This window comes from Eucalyptus grandis, chromosome 4, assembly GCF_016545825.1.
Source record: "Eucalyptus grandis isolate ANBG69807.140 chromosome 4, ASM1654582v1, whole genome shotgun sequence".
In the NCBI taxonomy this organism is placed as follows: Eukaryota; Viridiplantae; Streptophyta; class Magnoliopsida; order Myrtales; family Myrtaceae; genus Eucalyptus; species Eucalyptus grandis.
Window position 1 is genome coordinate 15,973,312 of NC_052615.1, and position 17,354 is coordinate 15,990,665.

At 39.3% G+C, this 17,354-nt stretch overlaps 2 protein-coding genes across 3 annotated transcripts in view; one reads left to right on the forward strand and one right to left on the reverse strand.

The window, feature by feature from the left end:
* Positions 1 to 9,747, forward strand: part of LOC104441136 (probable UDP-3-O-acylglucosamine N-acyltransferase 2, mitochondrial) — a 35,050-nt gene extending 25,303 nt beyond the window's left edge. The window contains exons 1-10 of one of the 2 annotated variants that reach the window (XM_010054145.3): positions 5,254 to 5,620; positions 6,144 to 6,356; positions 7,080 to 7,156; positions 7,648 to 7,697; positions 7,934 to 7,998; positions 8,105 to 8,156; positions 8,243 to 8,313; positions 8,496 to 8,562; positions 9,177 to 9,248; positions 9,385 to 9,747. In XM_010054145.3, the coding sequence (XP_010052447.2) occupies positions 5,457 to 5,620; positions 6,144 to 6,356; positions 7,080 to 7,156; positions 7,648 to 7,697; positions 7,934 to 7,998; positions 8,105 to 8,156; positions 8,243 to 8,313; positions 8,496 to 8,562; positions 9,177 to 9,248; positions 9,385 to 9,435 (882 nt within the window). In that variant the 5' untranslated portion in view covers positions 5,254 to 5,456 and the 3' untranslated portion in view covers positions 9,436 to 9,747. Of the gene's footprint in view, positions 1 to 5,253; positions 5,621 to 6,143; positions 6,357 to 7,079; positions 7,157 to 7,647; positions 7,698 to 7,933; positions 7,999 to 8,104; positions 8,157 to 8,242; positions 8,314 to 8,495; positions 8,563 to 9,176; positions 9,249 to 9,384 lie in introns of those variants that run through there. The other variant, XM_039311452.1, reaches the window with a different exon arrangement.
* Positions 9,748 to 10,827: 1,080 nt separating this feature from the next.
* LOC104441135 (cysteine-rich receptor-like protein kinase 25) lies at positions 10,828 to 14,613 on the reverse strand. Its single transcript, XM_039310611.1, has 7 exons — positions 13,744 to 14,613; positions 13,214 to 13,369; positions 13,000 to 13,121; positions 12,504 to 12,714; positions 11,879 to 12,116; positions 11,563 to 11,713; positions 10,828 to 11,460 (listed from the first exon to the last, which is right to left on the reverse strand). The coding sequence occupies exons 1-7, from the start codon at positions 14,498 to 14,500 to the stop codon at positions 11,107 to 11,109; spliced, it is 1,989 nt and encodes a 662-aa protein (XP_039166545.1). The 5' UTR covers positions 14,501 to 14,613; the 3' UTR covers positions 10,828 to 11,106.
* Positions 14,614 to 17,354: the final 2,741 nt, after the last annotated feature.

Genomic DNA, 17,354 nt, shown 5'->3' on the forward strand with positions numbered 1-17,354 from the left:
ACGGGTATGATGGCACAAAGGAGTATAAAAGAAGACGTTCCAGTTGTTCGAGGTGTGCACGGTAGAAGAATTCCAACGTCTGAAGCTCTTTAATTCTTAGTTAATTCATTTACTAAGCGAAATCTTGTACACAAAAGAGAGTCTATATTTTGAGATACATTGAGGAAGTGTGGTAGAATATCTACACTGTGGAATCAAGGGAAAGCAGTGCTGTAACATCTCTTTTGTTCATAGTGAAATCCAGCCAGTCGGCTGTCAGTGCAGAAGAGTGGACGTAGGTTTGGAATAAGCCGAACCACTATAAACTTTGTGCTCAATTTTCTCTTCCCCACTCTCTGCTTTACTTTGATCATAGTTCGATTTGTTAACTAAAGGAGAGCTTCCTTTCTGTTGTCTGTTTAGTATTGTTTTCATATCTCAAGAAATTATTTTTACACCTATTCACCCTCCTCTAGGTGCTTATACTAGCTATATCAAAGGTGAGAGCGGATCGCCTTGTCATATACCTCGCGATGGAATAAAGGTTTCCCCTGCTTCACCATTGATTAAGATTCGAAATTGGGTTGAGGAGATGCAAAATCTGATCAGCTGCACCCATCTATCACTGAAACCCATCTTCTTCACGCAATCACATAGAAAGTCTCACTCTACTCTATCGTATGCTTTATGTATATCTAGTTTCAGCATAGCTTGGAATTTTCTTCGCCTTTTTCTAACTCGTAGCTGATGGATGACTTCTTGGACTATAAAAATGTTATCTTGTATCTGTCGATTGCTAATAAAAGCGCTTTGTTCAGGAGGAATAATAAGATGGAGCCAAGGTTTGAGTCGATTCGCCATGACTTTTGTGATAACTTTATAGCTGAAATTACACAAGCTAATGGGCCTGAATTCTGATATGCTTTCAGGGTTTGCCACCTTGGGGATGAGTGTAATATGGGTTAAGTTTAGTTCTGGATCAAAGGTTCCTTCTCTGAAAAAAGAGTTTACAAGCTGGAATATGTCTTCATGAGTGATATGCCACTGACTTTGATAGAATAGGCCACTTAAACCATCTGGTCCTAGGGCTTTAGTTGCCCCCATCTGAAAAACAGCCTGCTGCACTTCTTCCTTTATGACTGGTCTTATGAGCGCCTCATTCATTTCCTCTGTTACCGTGCGTGGACATTGCTCTAAGACTAGCTGATAGTATCGATGCCCCACAGATTGGTATAGATTCTTGTAGTAGCTTGTGATGTGTTGTTTGATAACTCGAGGCTCACGACTCCACACATTCTCATCAAGTTTGAGCATTTTGATTTTATTTCTTTGTTGCCTTTGAATGGTTGTTGCATGGAAGAATTTCGAGTTCCGATCACCCCACTTCAGCCAATTAATTCTGGATCTAATGCCCCAATACATTTCTTCTTGGGGCCATAATGTGCCAATTTTCTCAGTTAAATTATAGTATTCCTCTCCCATATTTGTCTGGTCTGCCCTGTTCATTATCTGGATGAGCTAGTTTCTGAGCTGATCAATCTGTTTGGATGCATTTTTAAAGGATCTCCTGCTCCAATTTCTCAAATCTTGAGTTACTTGCTTTGTTTTCCTTACCAGGTTTTGGTGCTGCCCATTTACTGCCTTCCAAGCCTGATCTACTACAGCTGCACACTCAGGATGATCTACCCAGTAAGGCTCAAATCTGAACAAATTTTGTCTTTTCTGTACAACTGAATTTAAACAAAGCATTAGTGGACCATGATCAGAACCTATTGCTGGATATACAAAAGCTTCAGCATTAGGAAATAGGAGCCTCCATTCTAGGTTGCAAAATGCTCGATCAAGCCTCTTCTTGACTAAATCCTCGCATTCCCTGTTATTTGTCCACGTAAATGCACACCCCTTACTTTCAATGTCTATTAACGAGCATGAATCAACAAACTCTCGAAACGCTGTCATTCGGAACATTTCCACTGATCTTCGACCCACCTTCTCCCAATGGTATAATACCTCATTGAAATCTCATATACATAGCCAAGGTTGTGAGGTGTTTCCATTTCTTGCTCGAAGATAGTTCCAAAGAGAGACTCGTTCTTGGAAATTTGCTGACGCGTGCAACATCGAAATCTTCATTTTAATTCCATTTCCAGCATTTGTGCATGAAATTTCGATCATCTCTTGGCAGCTATACTCAATAGAGATTTGCACCGACTCATCCCATAAGAGTACTAGTCCTCCCGCAATGCCGATAGGGTTAATAGCAAACATATAAGTAAATCTTAGTCTTTTTTTGATATTTTCCACCACCTGGTATTGATTCTTTGTCTCCATAAGAAAAACCAGATTAGGTCTCTCTCTCACGAGCCACTAAGGCTCGTAGGTGCTGGACTGTCAAGGGAGAGCCTAGACCTTGACAGTTCCAGCTTAACACTTTCATGGCTCCTTTGGTGGCTTGTTAGGGCTAGCCACCAAAGCCCCTACAGATTCACCTTCCCATACTTGAATTGGTGTATCCATAAGTTGGTCCAGGTCCACTAGGGTTGTCAGTGAAACCCTCTTCTCATAGGGAGCAAACTGTTTCAATTTTTTGGATATTGGTTTCGTTGAACCAAGTTTCACTACCCCCTAAGTCGCTACACCTGCATCCTGTATTTGATATGTCTTTAGAAGATCTGAAGGCTGCTGTGTCCTTTTCCCTTTCTTTTGTGCAATAAGCTCTGCTGAATCCGGTTCTTCTGGTGTTGTTTGTGTCATAGGTTGATAAAGCACAAGGGCTTGACTCTCATCACAAGAACTTTTCCTGTTTGATTCATCACAAGAGGGGATAACAGGGGTTTCGGGAACCATTTCATCTTCTATTAAGGTAAGATCGATGTCGCCGTAGAAAGTATTCCAGCAAGGGCTAAGAGTTTTCACCTCTGCCTTTAACCAAGAACCATAGCGGCCTGGTTTGTCCTGAGGAAGTCCAGATTCTTCATAGGGATATGTCGGACAATAGTTAGCATATTGGCCTATATAACCGCAGGAATAGCAATAATGTGGGAGTCTCTCGTATTTGAAGTCAATCCACTAGTTGCGATCTCCCACGTGAATGATTGTTCCAGTTTTAAGGGGCTGCATTAGATTCAGCCTCACTTTTGCTTTGCCTATCTTTCGAGAATCATTGTTCCGAGCATCAATTCTAACTTCCTCTACCTCTCCCATTTTTCCAGCAATCATGCTAATACACTTCTCCGACATTGTAGCCCTTGGAAGCCCCATCAAATGCACCCAGAACGAGCAGGAGTTGAATTCATAACAATGCTCGGGAACGGTAGGGTCTCCTTCTTGTAAGATTAACAGATTACTGGCAAAAGACCTAGGGCCTGTTTGGAGTATTCTCTTATTATCTACCTCCGATTTAAATATGAAAACAAAGAAACCCTGTTCTATCACCTCGCATCTGACTTCTTCTACCTTCCAAGACTTTTTCATTGTAGCCCAGAATGCTGGAAAGTTAGCATTTGGTTTCGAGAACAATTTTCCATATAATAGATGCTCATCAACCTTTTGGTTTACCTCAGGGATGTGATTATTCAACTCCGTAATATCATCCGCAACCTAGAGATCTCCCATACGTTTACAGAGGGTCAACAAACGGAGCTGGTTTTCATGGCTGCCCTCCATTGCTTTAGCAAGGCTTTCTAGAGAAGAGGGTTTTCATTGACGACAAGATGGGGTTCCAAAGATGAGCAGGTTTTGGTTCAGACGATGGTTTTATGGGGAATGAAGGGAGCTCTGTAGATTACACAATCATTGACTGATAGATCTGAGTTATGACAAGTTAGGGTTTGAGGAAGCAATTTGTTCATTGATTTTTTGTTGTTTTTTGGGTTGAAAGGAGTAAATGATTGATCAATCCGGTGGGGAATGTGTAGCAATATCCATGGCGAAGACAGATTCCAAGTCTGGAAAGAAAAAAGATCTATCCCGGGAAGGAAAGAAGGAAACTCACCGTCGGCGAGAGAAGAGGCCACTATCGGGCAGAGAGGACGCAGAGCTTTGCGAGAGCATATAATTTTTTTCACTAGGTTCCCTAGCATTAAGTGATTTGAAAACAAATTATAGCACCAAAGTAAGCATTGTACAAAAGTTTGTACAATGTAACATTTATCAACTAACTTTTGATGAGCTTAGTTGTTAGCACTCAATCTAACCAAAGAAAGACTTATTTGCTTATTTTTCCAAATCTTATCACGTGGTTGCCTTTTCACTCTCTATAGAACTAATGATTAGTAAGTTTACATACTACAACAAAACTTACTAACTAATTAGCCATGCTAATTAGTTATACTTGAAGAGATAAAAGTTGAACTATCTTCTTTTACATGAAAATTGAAGACTCGTTAAATTCATGTTACAAAGTTCAATATCTATTCATTCGATGCTCAATGCTCAAAGAAGTCAATCTATTCATCATCCATAATTAATAATAGGTGTATAAGTGAATCGAAAATGTTCATGTGGCAATTGCAATTTTGAAGAGATACAAGATTTAATGAAATTTACCACCAATCTCAATACTCACAAAATAAAAGTTCACGAGACACAACTCGGGTTGTCTAATATTGGATTTTCATGTGAAGTAATTCTCCTAGATCTCGTGGTGTTCCAATTATACGTAACGCAATTTGAGTTCTTTCTTTGTTCATTTGGGGATGAATAAAAGTACTTTTGGGTTTTGCTAAAAATGTGCCGAGTTGATTCTTTTTTTTTTTTTTTGTTTAAACAATTTCCTCGAATTTTTCAATTTTTAACCTTTTGGAATTAGAGAATGCCATACGCTTCTTTTTCTTCATTTATATATCTAGGAGGTTGTACTCCTTATAAAAAGTTACTTCAAATTTCATTAATTAATTTGGTCCATTAAGAGAATCCACATAAAATAATGGCAGATAGATTTTTTTTTTACAAATTTTCCTTATATGTATTTCTATATGAATCCAATTTCTTTTGTCTAATCTATTACTTTCTCAAGTCAACATAAAAATTTGTGGCATACGAAATAATTTATTGGATGTATTTTCTGTCTACTTTCAATACAAATTTTAAGAATAAAGCTATGCATTATTATAAACTTTTCTCATGCGTGCAATCGATCCCATGCAAACATTCTAGTAGATTATTATGTTTATGGGATTGGGAATTTTTTTTTTTTTGGAGTTAATTTTTTCATAATTTTTAAGATAATTAAATTCAATGTCCCTCCAAAATTCTCACGTTGACTGAAACAGATCCTGTCCCTGTCCCCTGGCACGACAAGCCTGCGAGTTTCCTTGAACTTTCTTCTCCTTGTTCCGACAGTGCTGGAGTTCAGTACTTGGGTCGTTCCCCCGCTGCAGCTCCGAGCCTGACCACCTCCCGACCGTACAAACGAGAGTTCACTCGCTACATTGGGCGACACCCATTTGCACCCTCTTGCTCTGTTCGTAGCGTCGATGGCGGTTCATCTGAGAAAGCTCGCTGCCTTGGGTGCTTCAAGTTCGGTCGCCCACCTTCTTCCCAAGCCGAAGCGCCCGGAAAAATTGAATCTTTTGGCTGCGTTCGCTGTGGGTAGCGTTCGGGGCGTGTCCACATGTTCGGCGGATGCGAGTGCTTCCAGGTTTGTCTCGGTCGAGTGTCGTGCAGCTCAGCTGTTCGACGAAATGCGGCTTTGAGTAGATAAATTTGAAAAGAAGATCCGAATGCTGGCAAGTGATATTGGGCTTCGAGCTCTAATGCCCATGTTAGCTAATGTTTGCCTTATTTATTCTAAGAAGTTTTAGTTGGTAGATAGATAATGGCCGGAGGAGGATTGACGATATGTCGTCTAATGTCTTGGCAAAGCAAAAAGCATTAAGTGAGCCAACGATGCATTTTATAGTGGTTAACTCGCATTGTATACGAGGAAGGGATCATTTCCACGTAGGATCTTATTGTTTATGTTACTAAAAAATTTAAGCTGAAAAATGCTGTAGCGCGCGTTTTATATGTTAATGCTTATTAAAAGCCATTAAGCATGATTTTTATTCTTGTACTGTGTCTGATAATAAGTGCGCCTTAGCATTTGATGTGGAATATGAAGTATGTTGGCAGATGTAGGATGATGAGACACTGAACCTACTTTTGCAATCCCCTAAATGAAGATTAGACGGTGGTAACGGGACAAATTACCAGGAATTTCTGAGATGTCCAAACGGAGGTGGAACTTTCCATGAGTCTGCTTGCATTGATCCAACTGCACTCATTGAAGTGGGTGCTGTTGTACATCCAAAAGCAGTGCTGGGTGCACATGTACATGTGGGATCAGGAACAGTTATTGGACCTGCCGTTACGGTTGGCCCGTCAACAAAGATTGGGTAGCATTTACTTCCTTCTCTATATTGGATCACTGGTTGGCTGCATATTGCATCTGTCTGGGTTCAATTCCTTGCCGATTTGCATGACTGTATGTGTTTTTATTTATACTTGGCTTGGCTAGACCTTAAGGTTGAGGTTCATATGTTGTCTGGATTGTGTGTATTGCAATGGATGCCTTTGCTTCGCTCTACATAATGGTTAGTCGCGTTTTTGAGGTGGCTCTTTGCAATTATGTCTTTGAACTTGTCCAACTTTTGTTTGTCCATGTACATTGCATCCACATTCTGCAAGCAAGTATATGAGAAGGAGCATATATTATTTCATACTACCACAAATTGCAGATGTCTTGTTACCGATCCTGTATATCTTTTCTCTTTTTAACATTTAAGTTCTTGTGCGAAGCGATCTTTAAGTTGTTTGTCTCTTGATTCCAAAGAGAAATTTGAATATGAATCAGCCTTTTGCTTTCATAGGGCTGGAATGGCCAAATGTTCGAGGGAAAAAATGTGCTCAGTGTCAAAGGCCAGTAATTCTAGCTCTATCATACTTGACCTATATCCATGAATAGGCTCAGCAACAACTGAATGACTCAAGCATTCATTATATGTGTCAACTATGTTGAAGAAATGTTGTTTGAATTATTTTTATGATGTATAATAGTATCTTTCTAGTGGAACTGTGAAGAATCAATTGGCGTTGCTTGATAATCACATCTTCAACAGGTACAATGTTTCACTGGGTAACTGTACTGTTGGTGGATCATGCATAATCCACAATGGAGCCTGCATTGGTCAAGATGGTAAGGCTGCACAATTTTTCTCATTTATTAGCTTTTCTCATCAGTATTTTGAGTGTTTTCAATTCTCATTAAAATGGCTGTCGTTTATGCTTAACTTTCCATTGATAGTGTCCCAGCCTATTTTATTATAAATCAAGGTCCCATTTTGTCGTGACCAATATTCTATACATCTTGTTATCTCTGGGCTTATGTTGGTAATCATGACATGCTTGCTTTGTGATGACACGATAGTGTGCCTTTTGCATGGGCTTGTATGGATGCTACTACAAACTTCTGTTTATAAACTTGCTGCCGGCTGCTATGTGGTATTATAAACAATTTTCTAAGATATCCTTTGTTTGATTCCATAAATAAGGTCTTGCATCTAAGAATTTCAACCTAAGTTTCTTCTAACATAGTGAGTGGACACAACTTTCCCTTCTTGACTTAAGAGTTACTGTTTGTCATTATTTTTTCCACTTCCCTGAAGTTTGGTGTCATTTTGTTAACAGGATTTGGATTTCTTGTGGATGAGTCTGGAAACATGTTGAAGAAGCCTCAAGTTTGTCTTGCATTTTAGTTTATAATGAGTTTGATTAGTTATTTTACTTGCCTACAATATCTTTTAATCTTGTCCACTCATGGTTATTTGGTCCAATCTATGTTTCTGCATAACTATTCAATGAGCAAACTGGAGGACCAAGGCCCAATTCCTGTTTGGAATCTTGGGATTGTTCCAGCTGGTTCATCTAGTACAACGACGTGTGATCTGTTTTTATTCTTCTTTTCCTTTGACAGATGCTGAATGCTAGGATAGGGGATAATGTGGAGATTGGTGCAAATACATGTATTGATAGAGGCAGGTTTGTTACACTCCAAATGAACTATTGAGATATCACAATTCCAAAAAAATCCTTTTTCCCTGTATAAGATTTAAAGACTGATCATGCGAACTATATGCATGTGCAGTTGGAGAGACACAGTCATTGGCGATTGGTCAAAGATAGATAATTTAGTTCAGGTGGGTTTTTTTTTTTTTTTTTTTCTGACTACGATGTTTCCATTAAACTGCTTGATTTATGATATGAACTTTTTGTGGCTTTTCAGATTGGTCACAATGCAGTTATTGGGAAAAGTTGCATACTCTGTGGCCAAGTTGGAATTGCTGGTTCAGTAACGTATGTTGTTTTCACTGACAAATTTTGTAATCTCTGAACTTGTGAACGACCTTTCTCCATTTTTTTTTTTTCCAGTCACAGCTCATTTAAGTTTATATTCTGATTAATTTTTTGTTTTGGAGAAGCTGAGTTGTTAATTTCCAGAGTCTAACTTTTGACTTTTGATGTCTTCCTCGCTTCAGTTTCGGAGATTATGTGACTCTAGGTGGAAGGGCAGCTGTTCGCGATCACGTCTCTATTACATCAAAGGTATCCACTTGTTAGAATTTTCTGATGAAGTGAAATTGCTAAATGACTTCAATGTGGTAAGATGTACATTGTAATGATCTAAGCATGTACTTTTTGCTTTTGAGCTTTCTTATGACAGAAAAATCGCCATCACATTAATGTGATTGAATCATATGATGTTCGTTGAACACCATATCCTTTACTATTTCAATCATTGCAAACTTCAAATTTTTCATGTCATGGCCAATGTTGAAAAATGGGTTGTAACTGGTTGGTTAAACTTGTTTGACCAAGAACTGTGCTCAGCTCTGGTCCCGTTAACCCGTTCAAATTACCTTCCAATTCTGATTGAAAACTTAAAAGGACAGAGATTTGTTGGAGTTGAAATTGGATTGTGTACAATATGCATTTACATGTAGGTGCAATCATAAAATCCATGTTATTGCCAGTGAGTTGCTTACTATGCAACTTTTGCTTGGGTTGATTTGCAGTAAACTTTAATATCTCAATATTGGAACACATGAATAAATCATTGCAATATCCTATTTCTTATAGAAACATAAACAAGAAAACGAGTTTTGCCTGTGCATGTTTAAAGAGTCTTAGTCACAATCAAATAACATTTGAAAATGCAGGTGCGTCTGGCTGCAAACAGCTGTGTCACCAAGGACATAAAAGAGCCAGGGGATTATGGTGGCTTCCCGGCTGTAAGGACCCTATCAGCTGATAATACTTTTGCAGTTTTCAATTTACTGAGGTTATACTGAGTATTACCAGGATCAAGAGCTTATTGATGGTGTCAGCTGACCAATATTTAATTTGTTGTATTGGCTGCTTTTGCAGGTGCCAATAGGTATCTGGAGGAGACAAGTTGTTGCCCGTGGTAGGTCTTGAAGGAGAGGTGTTCCATGGAGTTTGCTAATGATATAAGATTCCAGATGTTTTAACATCGTGCTTCCGATGCGGAAAAGATCATGCCAAGGTGGGGTCTGCTCTGTCCCCTACTGGCCTAAAAAAAGAAGTTACAGGAGCATTGTTTAGCACATTGTCTTGTTAGGAACATATTCTTTCTTTGGTGGCGAACGGCGGTCAGGTATGAAACTTCCTGATTGTAGGTCCGCACGTCCTGCTGTTTGCTTTAGTGCTGTCTTAAGTTTTTAATCTCTAGGGGCCAATGCTTATTTTTATCGGTTGGTTGTTGCACAATGAAGTCTCCACTAATGTTGTCCTGATGGTCTTGGAAAGAATTTAGAGTGACCTGTGACGCCACAAGTAGACATTTATGCTATCTAGAGACTCGGCACGATTTTCAGCTTCATACTACTTTCTCAATTACCATCAACATTCGTTGATCCTCACTTTAGAACTTTCTTTGGCATATCTTACAAGTTAATCTAATTGTCTTTCAGTGGGGCATAACTTTTCCAAAGTATCAGACCTTTCTAGATTAGAAATGCTATTCGACTTATCAAGTATTTGTTCTCTTTTCCTCTTCCCCCATAAAAAGAAGAGGAAAAGGGAAAACTGGTTCAAAAGAATGGTGAAAGTAAATGGTTTGGGGCCTTTGAAATTGCTATTGTTGTTGGGAAAGCAAAGACGAGTCCGTGGACTCTTGCTCTTGAAAAGCTTTTAACTGTGTTGCTTCCTTGAAGGCGCACTTAATTGCATGGTTATCAGGAATCCCAAAAAGTGAGACTTTGAGCGCGCGTGTTTGACCCGTAATGGTATACTTTGGGGAGTCTTGATTGAGTGATGTATCAGCTTTATCAACTTTATTCCACAATAATGCTTGTGTATATGCTGCAATTTGCAAGAGAAATTGATTCTTTTGTGCCGGGGAGGGGACCGGATCCTGTCTTCGTTGGATTCCGTTCCGATACTGTCATGTAGAGACTCTGCTCAAGTCAAGTGGCCTTTTTTATTTTGGTCTGGCAAAGGAGAGCCTTTCCTTTTTCTTGCTTTTTCTCTGAGTGGAGAGAAAGCTTTAATTTTACTTTGGCTCTTTGAAGTTTTCTCCGTGCCCTTTCTCCTGATCAATCAAGCGTTATGGAGAGAGGGTTCTGAGCTTCTGGAGGGCCGGAGGCCATCAATTTTGTGGACATGGTGTTGGAACATTTAAATCTTGAACGCATGGTTCTTACCGTACCTTATCTGTTTTTTAACAGCACATCTTGAAATCATGAAATAAAATATATTTCCAGAGTTTTGACTACGCTAATATGCAACCGAGAAGAAACGAACCCGTTTGAGTGGACGACTTGAACAATTTTCCAACCATATGCCAAATTTGAAGCATGAAAAGGTGATGTTCTTATTAAAGCTCCAGTGTCCTTGTCACAATGTGCCATATTGTAAAGCCTAAATGCTAATCCCAATCTAATGGCTAAACTCGTCTGAGCTAATGGAGTTGTTTACACATGTGGCATCCTGTTCTGGTCCTACGAGAAAGAATAAGCCAGAGATACGGCAATGAAGATAAGATGAATCCTCATACAACAGTGAAGTGTACACACACGAGTTATCCTAAACAATAGGTGGATCTAAATGATAGCCTAAGAATCTTGCCTACCGCGGAACAGGCTCAGCATAACCACTATCAGTTGCAGATGACGACGACGTTATCTTATTATTAGACTGGTCCACTTTGCTGGTGGATAGATCTGAGTTCGGAACAGAGGGTGCCGGTTTGTTCTTCTTGCTTGAGAAGAAGAATGTAGGTCTTTGAGGCACCGGGATGTTAATAGACTCGCTGTTTAACATGAGAACGACCGAATCCATGGTAGGTCGGTCTTCCGTGTCGTCTTGCACACAGAGCAAGCCAATGTGCATGCATCTGATCACTTCGTTCACTGAGTAAGCATTACTCAAAACTGGGTCCGCTATTTCCGACGACGTTCTGTTGCTCCAGTGCTTCCAAACCTAAAGGATTAGTTAATTTTAGTTAATTTCGTTTGAATTACTGCTGCACTTCTAATAAAAGTGACGTTAGCCAACAAAACAGTGCAGTATTAAGATACTCACATAGCCTAGTAGGCCCTCGTCGCAGTATAATGCGGAGAATTGGCTGTTCTTTTTGCCAGTGATAATCTCTAGCATTAGCACACCGTAGCTGAAGACATCAGATTTTACTGAGAAGTGTCCAAACATCAGATACTCTGGAGACATGTAGCCACTGCATTGAGCACCATGTGTTGACATAGAAATGAGAGGATAAGATAGAAATTTTCGCTATGGATATAAAATGCTTGAACAAATTAGCACAAAGGCCCCAAGTTCAATGCTAATGGCACACTCTTCTTTTTTAATAACAAGACAGATTAGCAGATGTTGAACTTACTATGTTCCAACAATCCTATTTGTGCTTGCTTGAGTCTGATCATTGCCGAAGATTCGGGCCAAACCAAAATCTGAGATTTTTGGGTTCATGTCAGCATCTAGTAGAATGTTGCTGGCTTTGAGATCACGATGAATAATTCGAAGCCGAGAATCTTCATGAAGGTATAGCAATCCACGCGCCACCCCTACCATAACCTTGTAACGTGTTGACCAATCCAATTGTCCACTGAGCTCAGGATCTGTACATTAGTCAAAATAATCTGTAAGTTACATCAACTGGTATTTGCATAATGCTCTTGCCAGATCATCACACCGAGTTGCTTTCGTCAACTTTTGATCAATATTCTCATTATGATGTGATTCATTGCTTTCCGTATCTACTTATTAAATAATGTTCAATCTTTAAAGTTGCATTCGTCGATGTAGAAACAAAATGATGAAGAAAACTAAGCAAAATAACAACAGGTTTTTTGCTTGCATTACATCGTCCTGCTATCACTAATATCTATGGTTTTTCATTTAGCCAGACTCATATTTGCTTCTCATTTTCTCTGAGTGAAACATATCATTGAGACTGAAATGATGGTGTGTTAACTTGGTGAAAAGGAGATAAAAGAGAGGCAAACCAAATAGCAAGCGATCAAGGCTCCCATTGGGCACGTATTCATAGACTAGTATTGTTTCATCTCTTTCCATGGAGAATCCCAGTAGCCTCACTAGGTTTCTGTGCTGAAGCTTGGCTACTAATTCAACCTCGGTCTTAAATTCTTCGACTCCTTGTCCAGAGCTCCTAGATAGACGCTTTGCTGCAATTTCTTGACCATTGGGTAGTGTACCCTGATAACAGAAGACATAAAAACTCCAAATTTGCCCAAAACAGATGCCTCTTATTGTTGCTTCATTTTTATTATATTTGCACTCTTACTAATATGAGATTAGAAGGACATAATCTTGGAGTTTTTCCTATCTAACTTACGTGGAGGAGAAAAATGCTCCAGAGCTTTGAGAAGCTTCATTGTAAACCACAATATCATACTACATTATGATTATATATCAAAATTAGCAAGCATCATCTTCTTGATAAGTCAAAAGCTGAATGATCAGATTGAACATCTTAATTACCTTGTAAACCGGACCAAATCCTCCTTCCCCTAACTTGTTGTTGTTCGAGAAGTTATCTGTGGCAGCTTCTATCGTTTGCAGATCGAATTGCAGGGAATGGAGTCCAGAAATTTGCCTCCTAACTGGCAGTTAAATAATTCAGATATCTTTAGACTCTGGTGAAACAGAATCGATAAAATTGTATGCATGCAATAGCAGTATTTCGTCGAGTTACCAATCTGATCTTCTTTTATACCACTTTTGCTCTCCCTTCTTGGGATTCTTTTTCTTCCTCGTAGTATATGCCACACTATCATGTAAAAAAGTAGCGCTACTCCTGTGGCTGCGGCAAGGACTGCAGCATATATTTTCCACTTAAAGTGCACTTTCCCTGCATTTGTTGTCGGAGTTAATAGTTTCATTTACATACATGGAAGTATGGCTCGTTCTAGTCATGACAACTTCATGTTCCAGCACACACACGAGACAAGATATGCCCCGACTCCATTCAAAAGCTGTGGCAGAAAGTTGAATTGACCGTACTTAAATGAAACGTGTGTTGAGTAATCCAACTGCAAAGATTTCAACTGTAACAGAATTGAAAAAATAAAAAATAAAATCTTTTGCTGGCTGAGAAACTCTAATAACTCCTTGAAGAGCAAAGAAACAGCTTAAGCGGACAACACAAATTCTGTTGTAATCTTTGAAGTAGTAAGAAGCATGATGATGAACTTTTCAAAAATCAACTATTAGGTTCTACCTTACCTTTTGAGCTGCTCCAGTAAAACGGGTAAATCTCAAACCTGACAAAGCAACTAGGAAGCAAAACTCGGCCTCCAATTTTCCCCTCTTGGAGGCTTAAGAGGCTAGATGTGGCGTTGCGAAGGCACTCCGAACAATCGTTATTGGAAAGGTAAGGCACACACTGTGCGAACGTGTACAACGTTTTCTCCTGACTAAACTTGGCGTGACCATGGCCATACATCCTAGGAGGATGCCGAGCAGCCTCTCTAGCCGCGTGATCCGTAGTGACATTCAGTACCTTCATGAATTCATCAGGCTGGTCTATGTTCTCTTCATTGTATCCAAACAACCGAGGTTCCAGCTCGACCTTCCTGGTAAAATTCATGTCGGAGTAGCGCAACATGCACTGATCGTACCACAGGAAGGAGACTTTTGTCATCCGGCATAGCTGGGTTATTCGAATTCTCGCGTTCCTGACGCAATTCGCACACTCTTTCTTGGAGACATCGCCTCTGCACATAAAGCTGCCGTAGACGGCGTTGCTCGAGCTGGCTTTGCTTGAAGTGAAGTTGAACCCGTTATCAGGGTTGGCGCCCGCGTCTCTGACGAGATCATCGAGAACGCGATTGAGGTTGGCGTGATAGGTGCTATTGGGGGTGAAGGTGCTTGAGTTTAAGCAGTAATGGCCGTTCAAGCTGTTCAAGGTGAGGGTGAATTCAGCAGCTTTGATGGTGAAAAAGCTGAGCATGAAAGGAAGTAGGAAACGTATCATCCGCATCCTTCTCTCTCTCTCTCTCTCTCTCTCTCTCTCTCTCTCTCTCTTGCTGTGTGCGCGTGGTTTATGATGAGTAAGTGGGATTTGCTCTTTCCATTCAACCGTGAGGCCACAGCATGGACTGCTAAATATGGTGAAGGACTACAAGCCTACGTGACTGCCGACATCATCCACTGTCAACCCCGGCTTTCAAAAGATAAAAAGAAATTAGCGTGTTTGTGGAGGACGGCAACACATGGGATTTGTCGTTTTTGCTTATTCCTTTCCCAAGAGCTTGGTTTCTTGAAAGCCGTCGTCGTTGCAATAAAATCAATGATATTACCAGTTTGCTTTAAATTTTGGGTGGCGTGTATCACAAAAAGATTTCTAGTTACCACTGATGTTGATGCCACTTGAGTCTCTCTTTCTAAAACCACGTTGAACCAACTATTTGCTAGTCCCATAGTACAAAGGCTCTATTTCCCGTCATTCAAACTTTATCCAGAATCTCAGTTTCTAATTTCGCAAGATCCGATGGCACTAACTCTAATATCTCTTTACCCACCACCATCCACTGCCGCAGACAATCGCCCCACCATTCTCTCACTGCCACTCTCTCTCTCTGACCACCATGGTCTGTAGTCTTGATCCGTCTCGCGACCTCCATTTTGTTAGGAGTATGGTTCATGCTCCCATCGATAAGAAGGCACAGAAATTGCGTTCCTTGATGAGCGGGTGAGGGTCCAGTGGTCGCGGAGGTAGTGTCCCTAAGCTGTGCTGGAAGGCTCTTATAATTTAAATCCATATTTTATTGGTAATTTAAGTTTTGGCCTATGAATAGCTACTAGGCATATATAACATTTTTCTCTTGTAAATTAAGAGTTATAATAGAGAGGTGAGGTATTAATCATAGTGGAATGGTTAGTTGGACGTAACCTTAATTTAAGGGTGGATTGGGATAAAAATCTCGCGTCTATATTTCTTTTTCTTGTTTTGATTTTCTATTTCTTTGTGATTGTGCGTCAAATCTTGATACATCTAAGGTTGCAAGTTGCCATAGACGACCTCAACCTAAGGTTGTCCACATCCACAGGCCTATTACCTCAATTTGTGGTGGTCCAAGCCCATGAGAAGGCATGTGGATTGAGGTCGCTAATACCTTGGCAACCTTGATTGATCATGAGAGGAAGGGAGGGTGGAAGCACGGGAGATCATTGGTGGATGACAACGAGCGAGGTGGATATTCATCGGGGTACCGTGGAGCTTGATTTAGGATTTGGGTAATTGGATTTTAAGTTGTTTTGGAAGTTTTGCCTAGGTGAGAAATTTAAAATTTCTCTAGGGCCATTTGGGAAGGAGAATGTGGATATTGTCCTCAGAGTTATGATGGTTAGGAATTAGCAATTTTAGGTTCCATCTGAAACTTAGAACCTATTCATTATAACAAGTTCCTTATTTTTTGGAACTTGAAACCTACCATACACTTGGAACCTACTCTATCATAGGTTCTAGTGTCAATTCCAGTGATAGGATAATTTCTAGGGTCTATAAGTAATCAAACCATTGTAGTGAATTATCACATTTAATAACCACCACTTATTACTAATCCGTTGACCAGAACTTATGTTTGACATACAAAGAGCATGGAACATTAATAAAGTAGAAGTCTCTATCATAAAATAGAAGTTTAAACTAGCGGTTTCATATTATACACTTATCATTGGATGCCACAAAATATTGTAAGATCACATGAAGATATAGACCAAGAAAAATATAAAAACTTATTTTAGATTCGGATTCTAAGTTCTAGGTTCCACCTATCTAAAACTTAGAATCTACCCAATTTTTGAAACTTGGAACTTATTTTGCATATCTTAAAACCTTAAATTGAACAGGTTCTCACCTATGCGGTTCTCTGATTCTAGGTTTTACCCTAAAACTATACTCATCCCTATTTATGGTAACTAATGTTGGGTACAAATTGGTTTCTAGAGCCAAAACTCAGGGTGTACATTAGTGATTTTTAAAAAAGAGGGAGTAAAGTGATATTGACGTAAAAAATAAGGATAATTCTGAGTATTTTTCTTGAAAGTACGCAATGAGTAGGTTAGGAAAATTTATGATCGAGTTATTTCATTACATCACCTTACTAATTCATAAAAGGATTCTGTTAATGTGTGCCCTTGAGAACTAGTTAAGCATGCTTAAAAAGGAATGGTTCGATTTTCAAGATAGGGGCAACACATAACATGAGAAGAGACAATGCATTGAAAAGTAACCAGTATACTCGTTAACAAAATGCTCCATAAAAGAAAAAGAAGAAGAAAGAAATTGCAATTATCAAATGAGTACTTTACATATTTGAAAAATTACTAATAATTTTAAAAGTTCTGAGTGTCGATATTTATAAATTTTGGAAGATTCTGGATATTTCCCATTAGATAAAACACGAATTGGGTGATCTGTGAGAATTGAACCAAAAAGTAAAAATAAAAAGCGAACTCCTTAACAAACTCTTATTTTCCTGCCACAATCAAATATCAAAGTTGAGTTGCCTACATTTATTTCATGCCATATTTGCAAGGAAAGGCCTATCATCAACCAACAAAGTTCAAGTCTAATCCAATCATTCATGGGTCCCTTGTCTGTCTATAATGCGCCCTTTGCTTCTTTTCGAGAGTTACGTGAAGATGGATCTAGAGGCGACTAGGTCAATGAAGGAGATAAATTATGACGCCTTATTACCCCTCAATTTGTCTTCTTTTTTTTTTTGTCTGATCTTATCTTATATCTCTTTTACAAATTACCACGTGTTGTATGTAGATTGTAAAAACCTACCTCCTTTCTCACGCATCTCCACTCTAGCTCCCCAACAACA